This window comes from Lactuca sativa, chromosome 6 (genome assembly GCF_002870075.4).
Source record: "Lactuca sativa cultivar Salinas chromosome 6, Lsat_Salinas_v11, whole genome shotgun sequence".
Taxonomy (NCBI): Eukaryota; Viridiplantae; Streptophyta; class Magnoliopsida; order Asterales; family Asteraceae; genus Lactuca; species Lactuca sativa.
This window is the reverse complement of record NC_056628.2, coordinates 74,263,917-74,284,973: the sequence shown is the minus strand read 5'-3', so window position 1 is coordinate 74,284,973 and position 21,057 is coordinate 74,263,917. Positions and strand designations below refer to the sequence as shown.

The 21,057-nt window shown below is 32.9% G+C and overlaps 2 protein-coding genes and 2 long non-coding RNA genes across 4 annotated transcripts; 3 read left to right on the top strand and 1 right to left on the bottom strand.

Moving 5' to 3' along the window:
- The first annotated feature begins 1,356 nt into the window (after positions 1-1,356).
- LOC122194412 (uncharacterized) lies at positions 1,357-7,963 on the top strand. Its single transcript, XR_002849759.3, has 3 exons — positions 1,357-1,583; positions 6,564-6,628; positions 6,815-7,963. It is a non-coding gene; the product is annotated as an uncharacterized LOC122194412 (long non-coding RNA).
- On the top strand, positions 1,590-6,058 carry LOC111890179 (receptor-like protein EIX2). The gene has a single exon (XM_042895787.1). It carries the CDS (start codon positions 3,031-3,033, stop codon positions 5,848-5,850), a length of 2,820 nt encoding a protein of 939 aa, XP_042751721.1. The 5' UTR covers positions 1,590-3,030; the 3' UTR covers positions 5,851-6,058.
- Positions 7,964-16,397: 8,434 nt separating the features above from the next.
- LOC111890138 (receptor-like protein EIX2) lies at positions 16,398-19,008 on the top strand. The gene is made up of 2 exons (XM_023886290.2): positions 16,398-18,373; positions 18,660-19,008. Exons 1-2 carry the CDS (start codon positions 16,398-16,400, stop codon positions 19,006-19,008), a joined length of 2,325 nt encoding a protein of 774 aa, XP_023742058.2.
- A 947-nt stretch (positions 19,009-19,955) lies between these two features.
- Positions 19,956-20,678, bottom strand: LOC122194590 (uncharacterized). Its single transcript, XR_006183912.2, has 3 exons — positions 20,478-20,678; positions 20,298-20,334; positions 19,956-20,220 (listed from the first exon to the last, which is right to left on the bottom strand). It is a non-coding gene; the product is annotated as an uncharacterized LOC122194590 (long non-coding RNA).
- Positions 20,679-21,057: the final 379 nt, after the last annotated feature.

The window sequence follows — 21,057 nt, the reverse complement described above, 5'->3', positions numbered from 1 at the left end:
TGCATATGTTATGTTCTTGTATGCTTATCGGGCGGGGCCTGATGATGGACGGGGCCCCTTATGTGTTTATTATGTATGGTATGTGTTATTTTGGGGAACTCACTAAGCTTTGTGCTTACGGTTTGCAGTTATGTTTTAGATATTTCCACTTCTAAAGGAAAAGGTTTGGGATGATTGCAAGGTACACACCACCTCGTTCCGCTTTTTGTTATTCACTCTGATCTGATATATTGTTTGATACACTTATTCTATGTGGATTGTATTGATGATATTTTGGAATATTGATTTTATTAAATTAAAAACAATATTTTTGGGTCTTATTTTTGGGACGTTACATATTTAAACTTATTGTGGACTTGTTGTATGATGATTTTGTGTGTTTGTTAAACTTATTAAGTTACTATTAAACTTTTATGCTTATTTACTTATATTCGTAAGATTAAAGTTAGATTTATACATTGTTGAATAATTTTCTTAATAATTAATGGTCCCTGATTAATTCCCGCCCAAACAATTAATCCCTAATCAACAGTCCACCGACTATCTAACGATTAGCGGTTTTTGCAACAATGGTTTTTCAAATAAAAATCATGAATATATTGTATAATCATTGTATATTTAATAGTTGAAGTTGAAGAAAGTGAAATGTTATTTAATATTTAATAAAATAGAGTAACTAGTGAAATAATAATAGAATAACTAGAACCCTAGAGTTAAAAGTTGTCACAACATCGACTAAATGCTACTACAACACTATGATGATCTCAACTTCAACCCTCAAGATTAACCCTATTTTACCTTAGTTAATGACACGACAAACATATCAATTAAAATCTGTATCATGAAATATGTAATCTATAAACAAAGACGAGCTTATAGCATGTCGTCTTGTTATAATTTGCTAAAATTTCAAGTTATTATTATGAAAATGTTAAACACGAGTTCATTATCTATCATTTAATTAAAGTTTTATGATGACTAAATGAATTGCGTTCACATTTTTTTGGTTACATAATTTATATCTTATAATTTTTTTCTTAAATATGTTTATGACATATCTCAAATGTGTACTTGAATTTATTTTGTATATAATAATGCATCTTGCCCACTTCCTATTGTTATATATTTTTACTGTTTTATTTAAAATAAAATGTAGATCTTACTAATAATTTATACAAAAAACCTAACTTATAGCTAGTTGAATTATTGCACTCTTAGTTCTCTTTTATAATATAAACAAATACTTATGCATTTTGAGAAAATAAAATGGTAAACAAAAAACCATGTTTCATGGTATCATTGGGCCTACATTTTTTTTTTTTTTGAGCAAACATGGAGCATGGGGCATGGGCCTTATATTGTATGGCCGTAGGCCTGTAGCCTGTTTGCCAATAGCAAAAACATTGGTGACTTTCTTACTGTCCAGCAAACCGATCGGAAGATGAAAACTACACAGATGACTGAACAACTATTAATTCAGCCGGTGATGGTGATGGTGAAGCAGTAGCAGGGCAAAAAAGAAATCAGCAATAAAAATCCCCAATTCAAGCCGAGGATATCAAACTCCGTCTCCGAGAGATCCGGTAACCTCTTTCTTAAACTTACACTAATTTTTTTCTTGTAAGCTTATAAGTCCGTTTTTCCGAAATTCTACGAAGTTTAGCCTGTGTACATTGGTTGATTGATGCTAATTGCTATGTGAGACTCTTAGTTTAATATTTCTCTTTATATTTTATTTTCCGTAGTGTAATTTTAATAGATCTCATCGTTTCTGATAGTATTCAGTTAGCTATAAATTAATGAATGAATCAAAAGTAGTTGTTGTTTTGTCCTTATGTTTCTCTTAGATTCTGATATCAGATCCAAAAATCGAGAAGGAAGATTCTTATGACATAAAAAAAAGTTGTACTGCTGTCTAAATCGGTCTAGAGCATTTCTTACTTTATAAAAAAGAAAGACGTCTTTCTTTTTATCTTATTGAGTCAGCATTGAATTCTTTTTACATTATTGAGTCAATCAGTGCATTCTTTTTACATGAGTCACATTGCTTTCTTTTTACATTATTGTTTCAATCAGTGCATTCTCTTCAATTCTCCATAATGCCTTCTTCACTTCCCATGGGATTTCAGTATTCTAAAATGATAATATTATAATTAAATGTTATTTTTTTGTTGTAATTTTATGAACTATCTAAATGTGAAACTAAAAAAAAAAACCCTTGTACAGATATTTTTATTAAATAATAGAACTCTATTTTTGGTTAGTAAGTAAAATATAATTATTGTAATTGTTGAGTTGTGGAATATTTTTTCCTGGCTCTTGAGTTGGGGTGTGATGGTTGATGGAAGGACTTGGAGGGATGGAGAGCCTTGAATGTAAGACGACCTGATTGTATGAAGCATGTAACCCTTGTGTTCTTTATTATTATCGCATCAGTTACATGTTTGTGTGTGTGTTGATCGTAATCATAAGCATTAATGTACATGAACTATAATTATACAAAAGAGGTTTCGAAAAATAAATTTATTAGGCTTAGATGAAATATTTTCTTCTCAAATTTGTATTTTTCGGGATGGTTATTTTGATGGATTTGATTTTGTTATAATGCAAATGACTTAAAGAGGGTGTGGATGAGAAATTGGTGTTGGTTGCAAAATGCTTTACATAGTCATTACATTCTTAGACCCAAATCGTCATATCCGTGTATTTCATGGATGGCTACTCTATCTGATTCCATCATTTTGTTCTTTTTTAGAATTATATCACATAATTTGATGACCAAAAAATATCAGAATATTGGAAAAGATATTAATATTAAATACAAATTTTCAATACTTGCAAGTCTTTGAAGGTTTACTTTGGGCCAATTTAAATTTCATGGAAAGTAAGTGTTGTATGCCCCATGCAAATAGGCCACCAATTTGAGTACATCCACTTTAACAATTCATTCACAGTTATCACTATATAAACCTTAATCTTCATAGGGACATCTTGGTACATACATCAACACAAACAAAAATCTGTATTACCATGATGCATCCTTGTGTTTTTATAATTTTTTCACTTGTCTTGCTACGCCTTCAGAATACAACTGCCAACCAATTGTTAGCAGTGGAAGGAGGAGGAGGAGATGATAAATGTGCTGCAAAAAAGTGTTTGGATAAGGAGAGGGATGCTCTCCTTCAATTCAAAGCAAACCTTCAAGACCCTGATGGTAGTCTCTCTACGTGGAGACCTGAAGATGATGACTGCTGTGCATGGGAAGGAGTCATATGTGACGACCAAACAGGTCATCATGTCACAGGGCTTCATATTCCCTCCGCTGGTCTTGAAGGTGAGATTAGCCATTCGTTGGTTAACTTAACCTACTTGAATCGTCTTCATCTTTCCTTCAATTCTTTTCATGGAACCATTCCCAGGTCCATTGGTTTCATGACCGAATTAAGGTACCTTGACCTTTCCTACAACTCCTTTTATGGAACCATTCCTCCAGAGTTTGGAAACCTCACCAACTTGCAGCGGCTTTCCCTTGAAGATGTTGGAATATGTAGAAGTGAAAGCCTAGAATGGTTGTCCCATCTATCTCATTTGGAGGAACTTGCTATGGGTGGGATTTCCCTTGCCAAAGCAAACCAGTTGGTAAATATGATTTCGACTCTCCCAAAACTATCATTTTTAAGTTTAGATGGATGTGAGCTCTCACTGGTCGTGCATCCATATTCTTCTTCATTTCTCAACTCTTCTTCTTCATCTATTCATACCCTTTCTCTCAGAAACAATAATCTCACCTCATCCATGTATCGTTGGTTGTTTCCCTTAACAAGTAATAAGCTTCGTTTTCTTTCTCTCTCTGGGAACATGTTAGATGGGTTACCCAAATATCTTGGTAACCTCTGTAGTTTGGAAGGTTTGTACTTCAATTATAACTCTGATGTTGTCAACTTTCCTTCTTTTCTGTACAACTTGTCTGGATGCACATCACTTACATTACAAAGCTTGTATGCTGAAAGAAGCCAATTTACAGGGTCTTTCTCTGATGACATCCAAAAGTTTAGTTCCCTTATAAGATTGCTCCTAGCAGATAATCACATAAATGGAACCATAAGCAAGAAATTTTGGGAACTATCCAACCTTAAACATATTGACCTTTCTCAAAATCATCTTAGTGGTGCCATCTTTGAAAACATTGGAAACTCGATGGCTTCTATTATAAATCTTTCAAAAAACCCACTCCAAGGAGTTCCTTCCACAGATCATATGTCAAACCTTTCTTATGTAAAGCAGCTTGATCTGAGCTCTTGCAACCTAGGGCCTCACTTCCGCAGATGGATTCAAAAACTGGAAAAACTAACCCGTCTTGATATTTCTAATACTAGAATTTCAGACACAGTTCCTCCAGAATTTTGGAACATGCAATTTAGATATTTGAATATCTCTTTCAACAACATCAGTGGGCAAGTATCAGATTTATCATCAAGAGATTTTGCCAAAACGATAGATTTGAGTTCTAACAGCTTTTACGGTCCAATACCGCATCTTCCTCCCTGTTTGGCATCATTAAATCTTTCAAGAAACAAATTCTCTGGAGGAATCTCCTTCATATGCCAATTTGTCGATGGGCTTTTACAATTTCTTGACCTCTCCCATAATTCTCTAATCGGACAAATTCCAGACTGTTTGTGGCATTTCAAAGAACTAAAAGTTCTCAATCTAGGTCACAACAGTCTATCCGGAAGGCTTCCTCCCTCTATTGGATCTTTAATAGAACTCGAGGTGTTGTATTTATACAAGAACAGCTTCTCTGGACAATTGCCTTTGTCTCTAAAGAATTGCACCAACTTAAACTTCTTGGATTTGGGGGCCAACAGATTCTCTGGCAACTTGCCTGCTTGGATTGGGGAAAACTTATCGGGGTTGTATGCTCTTATCCTAAGATCAAACAACTTCTTTGGAACCATCCCTTTACAAGTATGTCAATTACCGAACCTTCAAATTTTAGACTTTTCGAGGAACAATCTCCATGGAAGCATCCCCTCGTGTTTGAGTAATCTTACAAGAATGGCTCAAGAAGGACTCTTACCGCCACCAAACGTGCATCCCTATACAGCTCCATCATATTCACATCGATATCTTTCATATACACCTAAAATGTACAATGGCACTAGAGAGGAGTATGATGAAGAGGAGTATGTTGACCATGCGATGATCGAGTGGCAAGGAGACGAGCGTGAATTCACCCGTAATCTGGGATTGTTGAAGAGCATTGACCTGTCAAGCAACAATTTAACAGGAAACATCCCACATGAACTCACCAATCTTCATGAACTGCTTGCCTTGAACTTGTCAAAGAACGCTCTACTTGGAGAGATTCCACAGCAACTTGGTGAGATGAAAAATCTTTTAGCTTTGGATTTATCTAGAAATAGTTTATCAGGAGGGATACCAACCAGCATGTCTCAGATGACGTCATTGTGTTACCTAGACGTGTCGTGTAATAACTTGTCAGGGAGAATCCCATCCAGCACTCAACTCCAATCCTTTCAACCTTCAAGATACGATGGAAATGCAGGACTCTGTGGACCTCCCCTTTCCAGAAAATGTCCAGGAGATGAAGAATCACAATTTGGTAAAAGTGAGGGTGATGAGGAAGACATAGATGAAGATTGGGGGTGGTTCTATATTGGAGGGGGAACTGGTTTTGCTACTGGATTTTGGATAGCATGTGGGGCTCTACTTCTCAACCGTCGTGGGAGGCATGCATTTTTTCAGTTTTATGATAACTTCAAAGATTGGGTTTATGTGAAGGTGGTGGTGTTCATTGCAAAATTGTGGTGGATTGCACATATGTAGTTGTCTATATTTAATTCTTCTTTCCCGTTATGTATGTTGCTTCACAAAACCTATTACTGTTCTTATTTTAGGACTAGAGGTATATAGTAATGTTAGACCATGTTTCACTTATACTTGGCAGGGGTTTTTAAGTCCCATTTATGAATAAAATTACCATCAACACCATGGGTGGCAATTTCCCGTTGTGTGGAATGCGATATTTTGTAAAGTTCATTATTTCAGTATCTACCTATTATTTTATTAATTTATTTTATCTTTTAACTGATTCTCAATGTAAGTTATTCGCAAAATTAGCACTCGAAAGATAATCAATCCTTATATTCAGGCGTCTTTTTATAGGTTATTTACAACAAAATTGGAGAATTTCCATTGACACATTATGTAGACTAAGGATAAGATGCAATCTATGAGCTCTAAATTTGGGGGTTTCAACTGAGATTTCTGTTTGCGCAAACTGCAAACTACAATAACCTGACTCTAAATTAGATTTATATAAACACAGTTCAAAAGTTGAGTGATAACGTGTTTGTAGTGCCCTCTGTTTGTTCTATCTTACAAAAACCCTTTTATAATTATAGTAGGCTGTCATAGACCTATTTATCGATTTGGATCAATTGCAATAGTCATTAGCGTAGATATTGTTTGTGACTTCTATTTTCTGATTATGAATAAATCAGAAAATCAACTCCTATCTTTTTTTTTCTTTTTTGCAGATTTTCAAATATATTGTATGCGATTCTTGAGCTTGTGGCCTTGGCTGCAACTTTCATTTCGAAAGGTAATAAATTTAAGTTGTACGTGCAATCTTATTTCTTTGAGTACAACCGATTGGTTGACCATTCATGCTTTGTATTATATCAGTCTGTTTAATACTATGCATTCATAGACTAATGGAATTATGTTATTATTTCGTCGAAGCCCTTCTTTATTGAAAATGATGTTATCTTTTGTCTTTTAATCTCAGTTGATTAGTGATCAGGTGCTCTGCTAGGCAAATGTGAGGCATGTATACTTCAACATACCAATGGAATCAGGTTCCTTGGTTTCTCTTTAATTAAAAATTGCTTTATTTGCATTTATTTATAAAAAAATTAACATGGTCCTGTGGTGTGCATTTTTCCGGGTTTTCGTCCAAACCCGAAAAAAAAGGCCCCGTTAGAATTTGATATCGAATTATTATTATAGCCTAGAGCATAGTTGTTGGTCCATTTGGCAATAGTATTTGTATTATAAATTAAAAACCCCCCACCCATCTTTTAAAATTATGATTAATTTGTGACAAAACTGCAAAAATGATCCTGTGGTATGCATTTTTTCCTGGTTTTCATCCAAACTTCGAATTTTTTGACTTCATAGTCCTCTTAGCCATGTTTTTATGTGGAAATGGTCCCTCTGAAAATTTAAATGACTATTATACCCTTCTATTCTTATTTTTACATATTTTTAATATCTATTTTAATATTTTAATAGTTAAAACAATAGAAGGGGGCCCACACACATCCTCTCTCTCTCTCTCTCTCTCTCTCTCTCTCTCTCTCTCCAAAATCAATCAATCAATCCACCCCCCAAAACAGAAATTTTGAATCTTCCCAACTACGGATTTGGCGTAAGGATCCGATTCATATGATCCTGGAGAACCTGCAGGTCCATTGTAGCGTGGTGGTGCATTTGAGCTACCCAAACCCAATGGCGTCGTGTTCTTGTCTACTAAAACAAGCTAGGGGGAGCCTCGAAGCACCCATCAGCTGGCTAACGACAGCGTACGAGGAGAACGGCGGCCATCAGAGTCAAACTCGTTTGGTGTGAGAGCTGTGAGGATATATTTGATGGAGGTGAAAGATAGTCAAGCCAAGGCTAGAGGTATTCCATATGATTTCTTATGCGCGTGAGAGTGTGTGTGCTCATCTGATTTCATGTGTGTGTGTGTGTGTTTGAATCTGAAACCCTAAACATGTATGGGTGTGTGAAGTCGATTATGGAAAACAAACATATAGGTTTGCATTTCAAGAACATGTTTATGCCAAGGTATTCTTGGGTGGATCTGAGATCTCTTTCTTCTCTTTCCTCTCTTTAGGAACAAAATCAAAATTAAACAAGTGAGTTTGTGAATGAAGGGGTTGTTTTGGGTTCTTCAGATCTGGATATAACAAGTGAGTTTGTGAATGAAGGGGTTGTTTTGATTTCATGTGTGTGTGTGTTTGAGAGAGAGAGAGAGAGAGAGAGAGAGAGAGAGAGGTTTGAATATGTACAACTAGGTTATAACCTGTGTACTACACGGAACCAACGTAAAATCATTTTAGAAGTTAATAGACGTTATAATTAATAATACATTTGCAAACAAATATTTTTTAGAAGCTTAAAGGTTTTGTCCGTAACTATAAAATTGTTAGTTTAAACCCATAGAAATTATGGTTGTGTAAGATTAAAACTATTAATTTACAAAGATTTATTAATTTATTAATTTACAAAGATTAAAGCTTTGTCAGTAATTTTATAATTTTATTTTTAAATTAATATATACAATGTTATAAATATCCAATTTACTTATAATTGTCTTTTAAAATAAATACATACACTATTATGAATATCTGATTTACTTTTTGTATATTTAGATATTTGATAAAATCGCAAAGTTGCATGATACAATATAAAATTTGAGTACAGTTAATGGTCAACTTACCAATTATACCCTCCTAGATTCAAAAAGAAAGAAAGAAAGTGGTTATTAACATACATATTAAATCAAAAGTAGTAATAAGTAATTTAAAGGTTGTTTAAATTTCTGTAATTTAAAGGTTGTTCAAGTTTATGCGGAAGCAAATGACATGCCAATTGACTAAATATGGATATCTTGCAAGTTTAGATGCAGAATTTACCAAGATGAGGCTTTTCATGAGACCATATTCCTAATTTTGCCAAAAATAAATTGTGTGTTAGGTCCAGAAGGGTAATGATTGCTTGAAGTATTGAATGTATTTTTGACAATATTTTAAGCATTTATCTTAATGACATCTGAAAAATTATTAGACATTTATATTTATACTTCAAAAAGGTCAACTAAATAAGTAAATACCAACTTTGAAAGAGAGTAATTCAACCTCTAAATTTCTGATCATTTACTACCCAAAAACATCACCAGGAAGAATCTGTTTTGTAGGAAAATAAAATGATAACATATAAAAACATATATATGAAAAATGTATGTACAATGCATAATTCTAAGTCTTATTCTTTACACCATTTTAATTGTAATTTAAGAATTTTTATATTCACATGTAAAAAAATTAAAAGACAATAGAGGCTCATTAAAACCCAATTAAGTGATAAAAAGATAATTTTGTGATGTTAAAATTCCACAAACAAAATTGGGTTAGAATGCATTTTTTCTGTTCCATTACATGATAAATGAAGAAAAAAAGGAACGGAAATTAACAAATGGAGTGAATCACCTTCCTTCGGCAGTAGTTTATTCCATTGCTTCCTTCTCTGATCCATTATACTAAACACTACCTTATTCTTTTCAGTAATGATGCTTTAGCACATACCCCAATATGAGCTCATTTAAGCTTTGTGCATACCTTAAATAAATAGGTAGAAGTTTGTAATTATCACTAATTATTTCTACTTTTTCTTCACAACTCCAAATCCAACTTAATGATTGACAGGAGAAAGCAAATTATATGAAATAGTAAATCACCTTTATATTTTTTTATCATCTTTAAACTTTATGCAGTAAGGAAAAACATTTGTAAATTGAAGAATTATCAAATGAGCGTTGCATTACCTCGACAAATCGAGGTTGATTCACCGATTGTGTTCCATGTTTCTTGAATAACAGGTCTTATCATACCCCCAAGAAACTATGATAGAAAAAGGTTGTAGGCTCCCAAGAGAGAATCTTGGTCTATTGATCTCCTCTTTTTCTATCTCATCACCATCACCACTGCATTCCACACAAATCAAGTTCAATTATCAAATTAAAAGGGATATAAATAATAACACCAATTACAACACTATCTACTTTTAAAGTAAAGAAGCAAAGTATACTTCTGTTGTACACTTATATATATATATATATATATATATATATATATATATATATATATATATATATATAGAGTGATTACAAATTGGAATCCTAGCTTTCAAGAGGCTAGTTCTCTCCTTGAGCTTTAACTTTAACAAAAATAGATCCAAGAGGATGACCGACTGAATCTAAACTCCCACTTAAAGATAAACAACATCGACATATCCTAATTGACTAAAAGACCTTATTGCCCCCACCATCTTTACTTAAGCCACACTTAGAGAACCACAACCGAATGCGCATGGTTGTTTATAATATTATAGTCACATGAGAAGATAAGATGCAATTAAGAAACTGAATAAACCTAAGCACCATGGAAATAATGATGCATTTGGAGAATCTTTGTGTGTGTGTGTATATATATACATATATATATATATATATATCACATTAGTTGTTGTAATTCTCCTATAAGTGCTTTTATATATATATATATATATATATATATATATATATATCACATTAGTTGTGTATATATATATACATATATCACATTAGTTGTTGTAATTCTCCTATAAGTGCTTCTGTGCTTGAATCATACCAATCATAGATTAAAAGATAACTTTCCTTGTGAACTCAAATACCATTTTTCCTAATTTTTTTTTGCAGTGCTTTTATATACTCGAAAGGGATATTGAAAGTGCACATCTCTAACTACCACAAATTTCCATATACAAATGCATAAAGTTCCCCTACTGTGGGCTATCTACCACACTTATGATCGACATCTTAGCTTTTCTCATTGCAATCTCAAAAAGCCACAAACTTTGTGTCTTAGTATAATGTTTAGTATATACACCGACAGTTGTATAGAAAATACGCACCTTGAATCTTGATGGCAGACCTTGTACATTTCAAAGTTCAAAGTAGAACTTTCCTAAGATAAGAGTAATATGAAGGTTTGGAATTCATAAAAAAAATGAAAATGAGACTTCAAATTTGGGATGTTTTTGGTGTTCTTCATCAAATCCAATTTACTCAAGGATAAAAAAAAAGACAATGTACCTCCCTTTCCAGCAAACTACATCCAAATCTTTAACCCCATATCAATAATAATGATGTCGTCAATTTGATGTTATTCACGGTGAGGATTATGGTTCGATTAAAAACCCTAGAAAATTCAAAATACCAAAGAAAATTAAGAATCAAGAGTGATTTAGAAGAGAAGAAGGGTGGTTATAGGCATCCTTTCTCTTGTATGGAAGATTCATGATAATCAACTCTCAAAATCGATGGCAGAATTACAGTGAGGAAATGCGTTTCAATTATGTTTATTAGAGTTATTTTTGGTATCAGATAATATGTAAAACTGAATTGCTGATATTAAGGGATGTGATATATTACCCTAAACAACAATTGAGCGGGAATTTGAGTAAAAAGACATCCGGGTAAGGACACGTGGCAAGTGGGAGGTGCAAAAGAGGGACACGTGGCTTGCAAAGTACTCTTTTATTAAGAATAGATACACACATGACAATTATTTAAAAAGTTATAATAATAATAAATAATAAAAATGAAAACTATAAAAAAACAAATTATATAACTGACCAAATGCTTAACTTTAAAATATAATAAATGATCAAAATTGCAACTTATAAAGTACCAATAATTTAACTTTGGAATTATGAAGAATAAAAACGATTAAACCAAAAATGGTTTAGGGATAAAAATGTTTAAGAAGTGAAATTTAGGAGGTGCAAATGGAAAATGAAATGAAGAGTGCCCATGTGATTTTTAATTTATATATATATATATATATATATATATATATATATATATATATATATATATATATATATATATATATATATATATATATATATATATGAAATCTACATAAATTTAAGCACGAAAATGTAAAAAAAAAAATACATCAAAACGTAGACAAATTCGAATTTAAACGACATGTAAATTAAAAAACAAGTAAATTTTTGAAAAAGAAATTAATGAAACGGAAGGTTTAAATTCCCATTGAAACATAGATCATCATGAATTTAAACTGAAACATATATAAAAATAAACATGTAAAAAATAGGTTTTTTTAAGTTAATGAACCAAAATTATTAAAAAAATTAAATTATATAAAGTTTAAGGGTAAAAACGAAAGTTTAAAAAATAAATAAACCAAAATAACATTTTATAAAGATCAAAATGAAATCATCAAAGTGACATTTAAAAAAAAGTAAAGGATGGAAAAGCCACAAAAAATTACATGTATCACAAACTCAATCACTGAATGACCAAATTACCCTCACTGATTAAAACTAATGGTATTAGTAAAAATGATCATTCATGCAAGTTTTGGAACACCAGAGGAACTATATTTTTCAAAAAAATCAAGAATGACTAAATTTGTCACTCTTGGTAAACTATATGGATCATTTATATAATTTTGTCTAAAAAAAACAGCTATTATTGGTATTTTGTAAACAGGTCGTTTGGTTCGTTATTTTTAATATTTCAATCGATCAGATTTAGCTGATCGCTGAATGAAACATTTGACGCCTGCTTCCTTCTTTTACCATCTGAGCGACACCCATCTCCTGGCGACTGTTCCTTCCATCGGAGCCCCTCCTCCTGCACCGACCTTCCCATCGGAGTTCCTCTCCGGCGGCACAACAATCGCTCCCCTTCCTCCTCGTATTTCTGAATAGCGCCTCTTCATTCGTTGCCATCTCGTCTCTGCATCTCTGTGGTACCAATTCGACTTCGACATCAATTTTTGATTTGTGTTATTTTGTGTTAAGCTTTAATTGTAGTGATATTGGGAGGCATTCGTGTTATCTTTGAATGATTTTATGATGTAATACTTGCAAAAAAACATGAAAGTGAACCAAAAGGTCAAGCATTCGTGATATTTTCGTTGGCTACTGCATCCTAATTCATCTTAAATTCCTTCCTTTTTTGTGTATTTCTTGATTGATGTTGAAAATTAACAAATTCTTCTATGATTTAAAATATGAGGATGTCAAGTTTCTGATGCTATCCATGTTATGTTTGGATTTAGGAAGTAAGAGGATGTTTTAAAATGATTAATTTTTTCAGTTATGTTTTGTACTTTTACATGCATATGAAGTGTTTGATATAATGCTTGAATGAAATCAATGTTTTTTTTTTTTTTTTTTTTTTTTATCTCACAAGACTGAGTAAGAAACAAACAAATTCCAGTCATTGTGACATTTGAAAGACTAACTGCAGTTATGCATACATATGACAATCACCTTTGTGTATTTGTGATAACAATCTATGATTTTGTGGCTATATTACACTTTTAGTTTGGAATCTCATGGTATTTATTGTTTCATTGTATTAGAAGCTTTTGCAGGATGATAGTTAATGGCTTGGTGTTGTTTCTAATTGTAATTGTTTTTGAATCCTCAATGATGTCTTGGTGTAGTTGGGGTAGTCAAAATTCCCTATATGCTGTAGTTTTAATGAAAAATATGAATAGAAAAAGGAAGAACATATTATTTGGCTTTCTAGAATACTTCTTTCTAATTCCCTTAATTTTGGTAAGTTGCTATCTAAATTTTTATGGAGATAATGAGTTATGTTTGGCTTAAGGTTCTTAGGCATTTTATTGGCCATTTCACGGATAAAATCTTGACATTCCACTCACATCTATAGTTTGCAAATGGGTTTCATAACATTATAGATGGATATAAGAATTAAAAAAAAAAAAAAAAAGTTAATCAATGATAAAAAAAAAAATTGTTGCTTTGAGTTGTAGTGTTCTAATAATTTTTTTTGTGTGTGTGTGTTTTAATGTTACTGATATAAATAGAGGTTACTACATAATTTAAAAATAAACAAGAAGTCAAAATATGGTTTAATTTTTCTCACATCCATTCACCAACCATACTAAACAACAGTGGTTCAGGCCTTTTAATGATTAGACCTCTTAACATTGAATCATTAAGTTTCTACCAAACAATCCCTAAGTTATTTTGTCACTTTGTTTAATTACCCCCAATGTTTCCTTCTTTTAATAGACACATACACCAACCAAGTTTATTCCCCCAAAATTTCATAAACGTTAAACCCATTTTCTATTTCTTTGTCTTCATTGTTGTTTAGCTAATGGATTTCATCTTCTTAATGTCTTGCTCAGAAAATAATAACGGCTGAGATGTAATTACCTTTCTCTTGGTTTTACCTTGATTTAATTCTAATAATTATGTTTAAGTCACTTTTTCATTACTGTTTATGTTAGAACTTGTGTAAACCAACAGTATAAATATGAATATATATTACAGAAATCAAATTTAAACACTATCAATAAACATAAACAAGAAACTTACAGATGAACATTACATATTGAATACAAGATAGAGGCTTGCAAAGCAATGTCCTAAAATAGAAATTTGTCCCTATTAGTACAATAGTATATGAACGCCTGAATAGAGGATACAACTATCTTCAATCAAGTTCTTGCACTAGAACTTGATCTTTGGCGAATTTACTGTATGCGTCCATGGAATTATTTAGAGAGGGAAACGTTTGATTTTTTTAGTCGTTCATCCGCGAATCAGATTTGACGCCTTATAATAGGATCGACATGAAACTGTCAAAATTCAGTTTTGATAACTTCTCAAAACTAATTTTATCCCAATAAAACCAAAATTAAACAAATAATAATAAATAAAAATAATTTTGGATTTATCTCATAAGACCCCTAGGCTCAAGACCGTCTTTTGACCATTTAATATATAATTATTTTACTAAGAATTCAAAGCCCACAACCTCACACTAGCCCATCTTAAGCTCTTAGTCCATTATAGTAATATTAAGAGAACAAACCTTTTAAACATCCAAAAGTTTGATGTTCCTTCCTATGTGGGATAAGAAACTTTGACAAAATTATATAAACACCAACATATGTTACTTCGTTTGAATGAATAAAAATATTTCTGAATTAAAATGAAAGTGAAAATAGATATACACCATTTTTTTTGTCCACAAATAAATGTTTTCTAAATAGGCCTATACTATTACAGTATACTAGTATATTTACGGCTTGCTTTTGATGGGCCAAGACGCTTGCCTAAATAGCCCATGTTATGCTTTTTGTGGGTCGGGCGTCTAGCTGAGCTCTGCCTCGAAATTTACTCCAAAAACGCTCTGAATTCCGACTATAGTACACAGGTTCCGGTAACTTTGAAACATTCACAGAAGCAGAAGCAATCAAAGAGGAATCAACACTAAAAGCCCCAAATTTAAGCGTTGATAGCAAGTTTCTCGTCGAAAATCCGGGATTATCTTTCTCAAATTTTATGTTTTTCCTAAAATTCGGTAACTGTGAGACTCTTAGTTTGATTTATTGTTGTATATTCCACTCTACAGCGCTTATGGATCTCATGATCATGTTCATTTAGCTGTAAGAGAATGTATCTAATCTAGCTGTTTTTTCTGAACGCCTCTCTTAGATTTTACTCTAGCATGGCAACCAGCTACACAATTCATTAAAAGTCTTGTTCTTCTCATCATATTGTCGAATCAACATTTTGTTCTTTTTACATATTTAGTCAAACACTTCATTTTTTTTATACCAAGTACGTTACATTATATTGTGCAAAGACAATGATATGACCAAACATCTTTTATGGTCCCATGTTTCTTAACTATTCATTCATTTATATATATAACAATTAAAGGTGTACTAGTTCTGTTGCCTCTTTTATATTGGTTTATGTGTGAAAAGAAAAAATTAATTTGTTTAACATAGTACCAATGCTAGGGAGGTCTAGAAAGTGTGGTTGTCCATTCTTTAATTTTTTAGATGTAAAACATTTTAGTATAGACTGATTAATAAAAAGAATTGCGTTCGATTGTTTTTCAAAATATATAAAATGCAAGTTTGTTAGTGCTACCCTCTTGTTTTAGAGTCACTACCAGTGTAGGACTTTTTACAAAAAAAAAAAAAGACGTTATTTTTAACAATGTAGGAGACCATGGATCAAAGAAGAAACGGACCAACTTGGATTGTTTCTAACTAGTTTACGACTTAATTAATTGAAGCGAGATAAGTTCATTTCATAGTCATTAAATTCTTGGACCCAAATGATATCATATCATTGGACTCATTGAGATCTACTATATTTGATTCCATCAGTTCATTTTTAGGGACTCGTTTCATATAACTTGAGGATTGAAATCTATCACAAGATGGGAAAAGATATATATCATAAATACAAATTCCCAAGACTTGTAAGTCTTTAAATGTCTAATTTGGGGGAAGCTGTTTCAATTCATCTTTAATCTGTCTTACATTTTCATTGATGTTTCATAGAAATTACGTATGGTAGGCCCCACACAAATAGACCACCAGTTTGAGGTTGTTCATTTGAATTTTTCAACTTCACAATTGAGACTATATAAAACCCTCATGAGGGGCAGCTTGTGTATGCATCACTACTGAAAAAAAAAATCATCAAGATTTTCTTAACATTAATACATAATAATGAATCCTTGTGTTTTTATAATTTTCCCACTTCTCTTGCTACGCCTTGAGACTACAACTTCCAACCAAGTGGGTGGAGGAGATGACAATGTTGTTATGAAAAAGTGTTCTGATAAGGAGGGACGTGCTCTTCTTGATTTCAAAGCTCGCCTCCAAGACCCTGATGAAACTCTTTCTACATGGAGAGCTGAAGAAGAAGAATGTTGTAAATGGAGTGGAGTCACATGCAACAACCAAACAGGTCGTGTCATCGAGCTAAGTATTAGATTCGGTGGCCTTAAAGGTGAGATTAGCAATTCTTTGCTTAACTTAACCCACCTGACTCATCTTGATCTTCTCTCTAATTCTTTTCATGGAATTATTCCCACGTTCATTGGTTCCATGACTCGTTTAAGGCACCTTGACCTTGGTTGGAATCATTTTAATGGAACCATTCCCAGGTTCATTTGCTCCATGACCAAATTAAGGTACCTCAACCTTGGCAATAATGATCTTAACGGAACCATTCCCAGATGCATTGGTTCCTTGACCAAATTGATGTACCTTGATCTTTCCTATAACTCTTTTTATGGAATCATTCCTCCAGAGTTTGGAAATCTCACCAACTTGCAATACCTTTACCTTGGAGTTGTTGGCAGATGTAGAGTTGAGAACCTACAGTGGTTATCTCATCTCTCTCATTTGGAGTCACTTGAAATGGATGGGATTTCTCTAGCCAAACAAAATTATTGGGTAGATGTGATTCTGAGTCTCCCAAATCTCTCATTTTTAAGCTTAGGGGGATGTGAGCTCTCGCAGGTCATGTATCCATATTCTTCTTCATTTCTCAACTCTTCTTCATCTTTATATTTCCTAAATCTCAGAAACAACAATCTCACCTCTTCCATGTATCATTGGATGTTCTCATTAACCAGCAATAGCCTTCATATTCTTTCTCTCTCTGGGAACATGTTAGATGGGATACCCAAATATCTTGGTAACCTCTGTAGTTTGGAATATTTTGCATTTGATAACAACTCTGCTGTTGTCAATTTTCCTGATTTTCTCAACAACTTGTCTGGATGCACATCGCTTTCATTAAAAGAATTCTCTGCTTATGGAAGCCAATTTATAGGGACACTCTCCAATGAGATCCTAACATTTAAAAATCTCTCCATTCTTGGTATGAGATCTTGCAATCTAGGGCCTCACTTCCCCAGATGGATTCAAACTCTGAAAAATCTTTCATATCTTGATATTGCCAACAATGGAATTTCAGACACGATTCCTCTGGGGTTTTGGGACATGTGGCCTTCTCAATTAACATATCTCAATCTCTCTTCCAACAACATCAGCGGGAAAGTACCAGATTTATCATCAAATTTTGGCAACAATTCTAGCATAGATTTGAGTTCCAACAGATTTTATGGTCCAATAACAAAGATCTCTTCCACTGTGGCATTACTCAATCTTTCTAGAAACAAATTCTATGGTGGAATCTCCTTCTTATGCCAAATTGTCCATGGGTTTTTAGCTGTTCTTGACCTCTCCCATAATTTTCTAAGTGGACAACTTCCAGACTGTTTGTGGCGTTTCAAAGAACTAATTGTTCTTAATCTAGAACACAACAATCATGCTGGAGAGCTTCCTACCTCTGTTGGATCTTTGATTAAACTCGAGTCATTGATGTTATACAAGAACAATTTGTCCGGAGAATTGCCTGTGTCTTTAAAGACCTGCACGAGATTAAACTCATTGAATTTGGGGGCCAACAAGTTTTCTGGTAATGTGCCTACTTGGATTGGGGAAAACTTATCCGGGTTGCATGTTCTTATCCTGAAATCAAACAACTTCTACGGAACCATCCCTTTGGAATTATGTCAATTAGCAAATCTTCAAATTCTGGACTTGTCAAGGAACAATCTCCATGGAAACATTCCCTCATGCTTGAATAATCTTACAAGCATGGTCGGGAAGAATTGCCACTTGTACAGAGTGTATATAAAGACTATTCATCAGTGATATATTCATATAATAAGGAAGGTGTGATGATCCAGTGGCAAGGATCTGAACGTGAATTTGTTGTAAGTAATCTGGATTTGTTGAGGAGCATTGACATGTCAAGAAACAACTTAACAGGACAAATCCCACATGAGATTACCAATCTTCTTGAACTGATTACACTTAATTTGTCAAAGAATGCTCTACTTGGAGAGATTCCTTGGAATATTGGTCAGATGAAAGAACTTTTAACTTTGGATTTATCTAAAAATAATTTCTCAGGACACAGCTCCAGACCTTTGCACCATCAAGATATGATGGAAACTTAGGTCTATGTGGACCTCCCCTTACCACAAAATGTCTGGGAGATGAAGAATCGGAAGTACAATCCCTCAAAAGTGAAAGTGATGGTGATGGGGAAGACACATATGAACTTTGGGGGTGGTTCTATATTGGCGGAGGAACTGGTTTTGTTACTGGATTCTGGATAGCATGTGGTGCTCTACTTCTAAACCGTCGAGGGAGACATGCTTTTTTTCAATTTTATGATAGCTTCAAAGATTGGGTTTATGTGAAGGTGGTGGTGTGCATCGCAAATTTGCAAAAGCTTAGACATGCATTTCTCGTTTAAATTTTCTTTTTGGCTTCTTCTTTTCTAGTATGTACGCTGTCTTGAACAATTGACAAGGGTTTTTAAATCCCAAATATCAATAAAATTGCCACCAGCACAATGGGTGGATATTTTTTTGGGTTGTGTGAAATAATTCATATTTATGCAGCATATAAGTACGAGATCAAAATGTAGTTAATATTGTATCTTTTAATAAACTATTTTTCTATAACAATTCTCGATGTAGATTATTTGCAGAATTAGTGCTTAAAAGAGATACATACATTTTTACTTGTTACTATGATGCTTTTGTTTGTAGGTTATATAAAAAAATGGCCAAAATAAAGAGGGAAGGTGACAAAATAACAGCTGACTAAAGTTCTTTAAAAGGGAATAATTTGACCAATCTACCTCTTCAATCTAACCCAATAAACTTCTGGAATGGGTTGCTAGTTGGATTATGATCTAGTTGATTATTATGTCTTGATTGAAGATGATCTTTACGAATTATCTCCTAGATAAGAGCTAAGATTAGATATAGTTTCCATAAATATTTATGTTTTCTAGATTAGAAATTTATGGAGATTGTTTTTATAGTTACATTGATTTGTGATAAATCAAAAAAGCAAAGCCTATTTGGCATTGTGTTCTTCGTGACTTACCGGCTATTGTTGCCACATCTTTCTGCCATTAAGTTGTGCCAGAGCTAATAAATTTCATTTTCTCTTCATCTTTATTCATTTCCACAGTAATTTATAGTGCATAATAGAAACACATAAGAAGTTTTGATGCCTACAAATAGAGATCTTGATAATAGTCAGCATGGTCAATTAAAAACTCTAAAATCATGCCACAACATCCTAATCAAAAGGAACTAAACGAAAACTTCTATTGATTCAAGAAACATAACCATTATTAATTCAATGACATGTAAATGTAATCATATACACTAGTTAACACTTGCTTACATACATACATAAATCACCATATCAACTTATCAAGCATACAATCATTTATTTTAACTAACTTTCACTCGGGCATTTCTACAAACACATTGTATGCTTATCAAAGTTCCACAAGACCTAAAGTGTTATTCATACAATTGCCACAAAAATGTATCGAGAACATATTTACTTAGTTAATTTTGTCTTAAAAAAAGAAAAAAAGAAAGACTGTGTACCTTCTAAAATCGCAAATATGCAACAGATTGTGTACTTCTCAGTCACTTCTCATCTGTGAACGTGTGAGGAATATTAAACATGAAACATTGAAACCTTTTGGAGGAAAACAAGAACAAAAGGAAGAACTACCGGCATGCCAAATCAATAGGCACTTCTTTGAAACGACCTAAAAGCAGATTATAAAGGTTAGAACTAGCAGCATCAACATGTATTAGTGATACTAACAATAACCAATTGCAATAAATAACTCACTGGTAAATGAAGAAGCAATCCATAAGTAAGAACGACATAGAGATTATTAGTGCTTACACATTTTTGGTTCTTTGTGTTGGGGATGCAGTAAGGTGATATATAACATCCATCCAGCTTCATTTCCTCAGCCTTTCCATTCATTGTAAAATCGTTTCCAATCATGCAACAAATCCAGAATGCGTCTAAATAATTGAAAAAACAATTTATTAGCAACCAAAGAGAAGTGTGTGCTAGGCATTTTTAAATAATTTGATAAGAGTTTAGGCCTAGAAGGACTAAAGCACCAATAACTATTTACGAATAATAAAATAGGGTGTGTGATTGTGACCTATGTGTATGTTTGGTGTTTGTTTAGCTAGTGCGAACTTAACCTAATTCTATTTTTGTTCATTAATTCATTTAACTAGGTTTTGTAATCTTGATTAATTCCTATGCCTACCTTTATGAGTTTTACTTTGTAATTTTTCATATGGTATTCTTTGTTTATCTAATTACTTGTGCTAATTAGAGTTTGTAACTTTGATGGTGAATATAATTTTTGTATTGAGTTGTTGATAATATAAAACATGTTTCTCATTTTCATTTTGTCTTTCGCTTGAACAACTTGCCCTGATCTTATTAACTAATATATAGAAAT